This window comes from Corylus avellana, chromosome ca10 (genome assembly GCF_901000735.1).
Source record: "Corylus avellana chromosome ca10, CavTom2PMs-1.0".
In the NCBI taxonomy this organism is placed as follows: domain Eukaryota; kingdom Viridiplantae; phylum Streptophyta; class Magnoliopsida; order Fagales; family Betulaceae; genus Corylus; species Corylus avellana.
In genome coordinates, this window is record NC_081550.1 from 14,098,893 (window position 1) to 14,106,392 (window position 7,500).

Below are 7,500 nucleotides of genomic sequence, written 5' to 3' on the forward strand. Positions count from 1 at the left end.
GAAGATGCATTTTAATGTGGAGAAGCTTTTTTGCTCTATAATGCCTGGTGGGTGATGCTAAAAGGGGGGCGCTGGAGTGAGATTGAAGGTTCTTCACCAAACACTAATTGCTTCAATTGGGGGATATATAGCTGGGTCATAAAACAAATGCCATCTCACCTTCCTGCCTTGTGCCCCAAGCCTAATCTAATATCCCCATGAAAAATATGTGCTCCTACCCAAATTACTAATTACCCCTCATCAGATTTGGAAGATCCAACTTGACCAAAACACCCCTCTTCAAAAACAAAACATGGGACACCCTAAAAATACTATGGTGATAATTCATGTTCGAGTGTCAGGTTTGGATCGTGTCGAGATATGTGTATCTATATAAGCCAACCATAATCTGACTCATTTAATTAAACGGGTCGAACTCTTTACAATAACTCTCTAATTTTAAATTGGGTTCGTGTAGGATTTACATGTCATAAAAAAAAATTTCTTGTATTTATGTCGCATGTTAGGTTCGGATTGTGTCGAAGTATGAGTATATAACTATATACGTTAATCTTAACATGACTCATTTAATTAAATAAATCAGATTCCTCAATCCTAACATTTTAATTTCTTATTAGATTTGTGTCAAATTCGTCGTATCAAAAATTATCAATCCTATAAAATACCAATCACAAATGGCCTTTTTGGTAATTATAATTTCAAGCCTAATTACCATCTTAACGGTCATTTTAATTGACCGTCTCCTTGCTTAGAATAGCCGTCAAGTCCCCCTTCTGGAAGCTAGGCAAATGAAAACAAAAACTCTACTGTATCTACACTTGGAAAACGGCGTTAGGCACCAACCTCAAAACCATCTAAAATAAAAGGGTGCAAAAGCTTCATTCTCATACAAGCCACGAGACCCACTCTCTCTCTCTCTCTCACACACTCTTTCACAGTCTTTCTGCTCTCCCAATTCTCTCCTCCATAAATTGTGTGGAGTTTTGGGAGCACAGTTTCTAAGGTTGGTTGAGATCTTTTGTGGGTTTACAAGCACTCTATATGTTTGTTTGCGTATGAATAATTTAATTAGTTTTTTGTGAAGGCTCCAGCCCCAGGGCTCCAACACTTTCTTGTTCCTCGCAAAAAAAAAAAAAAAAAGGTACTTTTCTCTTCTCATGCATTTTCTATTTCCAGACTAGTCAGAAAAGGGCAGTTATATCCAAGCAAGCTCCATTTATTACACCATTTACACGTAAGAAACTGTTCTACATTATGTTGAATTCCTTTGGTTTCGACAAAATCACATTTCCTAATTATTACAATTGATCATTATTTTTATATAAAGTTAATTATGTTACCACCTGTTTGGTGGTCATAACCATCGAGCCCAAAAGAATAATGACATTGACAGAATTGGTCATCAAATAAAATTAATAATCCTTTCATATTCTCAAACGAGAAAAATGTTGCTACAAATAAAATATAGGCTAGCTAGGGGAATTGGACAGTGGTAGATTTTTATATGTAGATTTTCTGTCTTATCTTCGATTCTCATTCTTTTCTTTTCATTTGATCAAAGATGGGAGAAATGTCGAGCTTCCAGCTGGGCGTTATTGGCGCGCTTTTCCTTTCGGTGGCGTCATCTGTCTCCATTGTCATCTGCAACAAAGCTTTGATGAGCAAGCTTGGCTTCCCTTTTGGTAACTACTCAATATCCTATCTTCAGAGCATTCCCTCAAGACATTTTTAATTCAACAGTATAATATATAAACAGATGTTCTTGTTTTTAAGCACCACTTTTTTTGTTCTATTTGATGTAATTAAGATTGTCAATTTAAAATTTGAGATATTATTTTGTTGAATATTAGATTACGCCTCACCATATAATCAAATTCAGTTGAGTCGTATTCTCTGCACGTTCTATTAAGAAGTCTTACCGTCACATGTTTCATATATATATATATACACACGAACTAAAAAATATTATTTCCATATCAGTTCCTATATATTTAAGATTAATCAATTTTATTTTTTTTTAATTTCTTGGGGTGCAGCTACTACGCTCACTAGTTGGCATCTTATGGTGACATTCTGCACCCTGCATGTGGCGCAACGGTTGAATTTTTTTGAGTCGAAATCAACAGACGCAAAGACTGTAATACTCTTTGGCCTTCTGAATGGAGTTTCAATTGGATTTCTCAACCTGAGCCTGGGTTTCAACTCCATTGGATTTTACCAGGTTCACTTCATTCCTAAAATGGGGTTTCTATTGGACTTCTAGTATTTTCATTCCACCTGTCACACAATCACTGCGACCACATCTAAACGCCACTTGTAAAATTTTATGCAACCGGAGGTCGGTAAATCCGGATCGGTACCAGATCATTTGGATCGGCTCACATTTTGCTCAGAATGGTAAAGAGTAAACTTCCGCCGATTGGCACAAAATTTTACAACCGCGTAGATATCGTCAAGGTGATCGTGTTCTTATATCACGATAAATGGCAAATGAAATCTAATAATGTACAGAATTTTATAAAAAGTAGGAAATTAAAAGATAGTTTGAGGGCATGTAGCTTTCAGCATCAGCAATAATAAACTTCAAGCAGCTAGCAGAGGAAATTAACCTTATAATGTGATTAATTTTACATATCATCTAAGTGTTATATGTGTTTGTATTCACATTTTTGGCAGATGACAAAGCTTGCAATCATACCATTTACTGTACTATTGGAAACACTGTTCCTGAACAAGCAATTCAGGTAATATTAGGCTTTAGAGACCTTTTGTTACTTAGATTTTGAAACAGGATTCTCCAAGCTCACTGCAACCTTTTCCTTTCTAATTTGCAGCCGGAAGATTAAGTTCTCTCTCTTCCTCTTACTAGTAGGAGTTGGCATTGCCTCCATAACTGATCTTCAACTCAATTCTTTGGGATCAATCCTCTCTGTTTTAGCCATTATAACTACCTGTGTTGGTCAAATTGTATCCTTTTGATTAATTCCCACTATTTTCTAGTAAAAGTGGTAAATTTGCAGAATATATATGTGTGTGTGTGTGTGTGTGTGTAGAGAAAGGTTTGACTTTATTTAAATGAATTGGTCACTCTTAACCCAATAATCCATTCAGCTGACAAACACAATACAGAAGAGGCTCAATGTATCTTCAACTCAGCTGCTATACCAGTCAGCTCCATTTCAGGCAGCAGTGCTCTTTGTCTCAGGCCCTCTGGTTGATCAGTTCCTCACCAACCAAAATGTCTTTGCCTACAAATATTCTCCTTTAGTTTTGGTAACTTAATTGCTTCCCTTTTCTTCTCCTTTCCTCATGCCTAGAAAATTAACTTGTGATGGGAGATTAATGAAAGTGAAATGTGCAGGCATTCATCGTGCTATCGTGCCTAATAGCAGTGGCTGTGAACTTCAGCACCTTTCTAGTTATTGGCAAGACTTCTCCTGTTACATATCAAGTGCTAGGGCACCTCAAGACATGCCTTGTTCTTGCCTTTGGCTATACACTTCTTCATGACCCATTTACAGAGAGGAACATTATTGGAATCCTAATTGCAATATGGGGAATGGGACTTTACTCATATTTTTGCACCCAGGAGGGTAAAAAGAAACAACCCACTGATGTATCACTGGCTTCCCAGGTACTCTTTCTCAGTATTGATCAGTAAGTGTTTAACAGCAATAGGAATTGAATGATTTCATTTTTCCCTATTTAATAATTCATTTCTAATTTCCAGATTAAAGATAAAGATACTACACCACTTTTGGCTGGGAAGAGCATGGGCCTTTCAGATAAGGAAACTCATGAGGCTAAGAAATCAACCAAGGACTCTGTTGTTTAAGTTTGTGACAAAAGTTTCATGTATCTTGGTCTTTCTTTCCAGATCCAGGACATTTTTTCCCCTATAAACTCAAGACATTTTGCTGAGTTGTAAAGGATTTTGATTCTTTGAATAAATTGACTCTCTTCCTTTTCCTTTTTTTAATTGATTCTCAAATTAGAAGAATCTCTAGCTCGTATATCAAAACCTTCCCACCCTAACATACTCTCTCTCTCTATCCTTTTCTTTTCATTTCCTTTTAGTCTGATTCCGATGTTCACGTCAATACCGATGCAATTGTGAGTTCATGTTTGGAATGGTTATCAATCTTTCATAATTTTACAGAAATTAAAGATGATGCTCATTCTTGTGAGGGTGAGGCAATCACCAATGACTTCACACCAACATTTTTCTACTTTTCTCTGTGTAAATTAAATAGGCAATAATAACTTCTAATACAACTCACAAACACCGACAAGCGAGGCACCAAAGTTTTACGTGAACAACCCTCCAATGAGAAAAGAAAAACTATGGGACCTAATCCAATTAAGCCTCCGTTTACTTTGGCGTAAAATGATTTCTACATTTTACGATGTTTACTTCGACGTAAAATATTGGTCAACGGAAAATATTTTCCTTCTCACCAAATATTCTTCTTTAATTTTCGGAAAATGGTTTACGATTTTGAAAACCATAAACAATTTTCCGACTACGAGCATGTCATTCTTAAATCAATGAACCTTGCCAAGACCCGCCCAGAACCTCGACGGGACTTGACTAGGACTCGCCTAGGACCTGCCTAGGACTTGACCGGGACCCACCCGGGACTTGACCGAGACCCACCCGGGACCTGACCGAGACTTGCCCGGGAACTAACCGGACTTGCCCGGGACTTGACCGGGACTTGACCGGAACCCACCCGGTGTTAGGAAATTAATCCTATTTTCCAAGGCCCGTGTGATGCGAAAAATAAGAAGAATGCGGAATAACAAAGATAAGCAATCACACACGACACAAAGATTTAAGTGGTTTGGCTTAACAAACCTACATCCATTGGCGGAGACGACCCGGAGAAAATTCACTATCAAAAGATGAGTACAAGAGAGTAACAGGGCGAGAAAACCACTCAAACCCAAAGCCCCTTTTACACCCAATTCTCACTTTACCCAAAGGGGAATAATAACAAAAGGAAAAAACTCTCTTTTTCTTGGTGCTCTCACCTTTTCTTTCTCTCAATTATTTTTGGCACACACACATTCACCTTGTGCTTTGTTCCTTATATAGAAGTTTAACTCTCCTTTTACATGTTGGTCTAGGACTTCTACTATAAGTCAAACAAGGAGTCCAATTACACATAGGAGAAGGACTCCAAAACCCACATGTAAAAGAGCAAACCAACTTGAAGAAGGAGACAAACCATTGGGTCCCACCATGACTTTTAATTCAAGTCATACTTAACAATCTCCACCTTGACTTGAATCCCATCAAGTCTACCAAAACGTGTCTCCTCCGGATGTTTCTGCCTCAGCCCCTAAGGGCAATCACACTCCACAAGTGCCACTCAAGTCCAAGCGCCTCTTGAACTTGAGCATAGGACCTGATTTAGACATTACACCATGCCTCCATATCAGTCTCGTCACCCGTACAGCTTTCTCCGATGACTCTTTCTTCCTGTAGACCCATCTGCATTCTTTAGCCTTATTTCCCTTGGGTAAGTCTGCCGATTCCCAAGCTTTACCACTCCGTAGTGACTCCACCTCTGTCGGCATACCATCCTGAACAGACAATGGATCTCCACTACTAGCTATTAGAGCAAAAGAAACCATATCCTCAAAGCCATACCTCTTTGTTGCTTTTCGATCACGTTTTGCTTTGCCTCTTGCTAAAAAATAAGACTTTTCCCGGTACTGTAAGTCTCTTGAAGATTCTCTGTCAACACATTCATCCGTGAGTGAACACTGTTCATCAAGCTCCACCTCCATGAATTGTTTCTCTTTCTACACTGTACTTTCAGAAAGCTCATCTAAGTTAACAAACTCAGACTTCTTCGGTTCATGCTCTGTAACTTTAGGTTCTGCACTTGACCCATCCTTGTACATAGCACACTCATTACAAGTCACATTCCGACATCTAATGATCTTCAGATTTTGATCATCCCAAAATTGATAACCAAAGGCCTCATCTCCATATCCAATGAAGAAACACTTACTAGATTTACCATCTAGTTTACTCATGGCATCAGACTCAACATGGACATACGAAGCACAACCAAAAACTTTCAGATATGAAAGATTTACCTCTTCTCCACTCGAGACTTCTTCCGGTAGTCTATGGCTTAGGGGAGCAGAAGCCTCCTATTTATCAGGTATGCAGCGGTGCTCACTGCATCAACCCAGAAAGTCTTTGGTAACCCAACATGCAACCTCATACTCCTAGCATACTCATTGAGAGTTCTGTTCATGCACTCAGCCACGCCATTCTACTGCAGCATTCCCGGGATAGTTTTCTCCATTCTAATCTCATTCACTGCGCAAAACTGTTTAAACCCCCTGTCTTCGTATTCTCCTCCATTGTCTGATCAAACGCTTGAGCTTCAAGCCCGTTTCAGTCTCAACCATGGCCTTCCATTTCTTAAAAGTCTCAAATACATCAGATTTATTTTTCAAGAAATAAACCCATACCTTCCTGCTTTAGTCATCAATAAATGTGATGTAATACTGCGAGCCTCCAAGAGATGCCTGATGAGAATGCAAAATGTAAATTTTTCTCCTTTAATGTTTAATCTTTTATACTTATTTGGTGCCTAAATGTACTCATTATTCTTTTATTTTGATTTAGGATGCAAATGGAGGCATTAAATGCAAAACAAAGCTAATTGGGCGGTTTTGGACAGTTTCGACATTGCTTTGTAATCTGGGCATAACTCTCTCATCCGAGCTCCGATTGAGATGATTCAAGATGCTATGGCACACCAAGAAAAATCTCTACAACTTTCATGTTTTAGTTTTGAGAGATACTGAACGTATCAAGGCCGAAATAAGGCTTGAAGTTGCTGCATCTACACTGTTGACGTTATGCAATGTTCCTTAGCATGCAAATCTAATACGCGGATCTGACGCAGTTTATTTTCGGAAGTTTTGATCTGGTGCACGAAAATTCCAGCTGCAAATACCACCTTCCTAGTTATATTAGTACTTTATTTTATTTTTAATATTTTCCTTAATTAGTCAAATTTGGACATTGTTATTTTAGGATAATATTTAGAATATTTTTTTAGGAGATTTTGGAAGCTTCTAGTATAGGGCATAAACGTGTATAAAGAGGGGAATCATCAGACTAGAAGATCTTCTTCTCCCCTCTTCTCTAACTTCTCCTTTGAGTTTTAATCATGGCCTTGCGCGGCTAAACTTTCATAATTGGTCGAAGGAAACGGAAGCCTCGGAATCAATAAAACTGTGAGATCTAATTTGTTTTTATTATTCAATTTATGCTTTGAGTATTGGATGTTCTTCTGTGCCTATTTTCATAATTGTCTCGTTTAATTACTAGGAGGCCTACTAGTTTATTATTCTTTGCAATCTACTGCTAGGTTAGATATCAAATCCGTAATTGTTTGATCCCTCCAATTTGTGAAGCAACTAAGATTTAATGATTCGCTGCGTCAAAAATGATTAGATCTTAGGAAG

At 38.1% G+C, this 7,500-nt stretch overlaps 1 protein-coding gene across 3 annotated transcripts; it reads left to right on the plus strand.

Moving 5' to 3' along the window:
- The first annotated feature begins 907 nt into the window (after positions 1 to 907).
- Positions 908 to 3,979, plus strand: LOC132164220 (UDP-xylose transporter 1-like). Of its 3 annotated transcripts, none has more exons than XM_059574680.1 (9): positions 908 to 1,003; positions 1,073 to 1,141; positions 1,562 to 1,682; positions 2,037 to 2,221; positions 2,677 to 2,744; positions 2,835 to 2,967; positions 3,112 to 3,273; positions 3,362 to 3,634; positions 3,731 to 3,979. In XM_059574680.1, the coding sequence occupies exons 3-9, from the start codon at positions 1,562 to 1,564 to the stop codon at positions 3,833 to 3,835; spliced, it is 1,047 nt and encodes a 348-aa protein (XP_059430663.1). In that variant the 5' UTR covers positions 908 to 1,003; positions 1,073 to 1,141; the 3' UTR covers positions 3,836 to 3,979. The 3 variants fall into 3 exon arrangements, with proteins under 3 accessions (XP_059430663.1, XP_059430662.1, XP_059430661.1); XM_059574679.1 differs by having other exon boundaries at positions 1,085 to 1,141; XM_059574678.1 differs by having other exon boundaries at positions 908 to 1,141.
- The last annotated feature ends 3,521 nt before the right edge of the window (positions 3,980 to 7,500 follow it).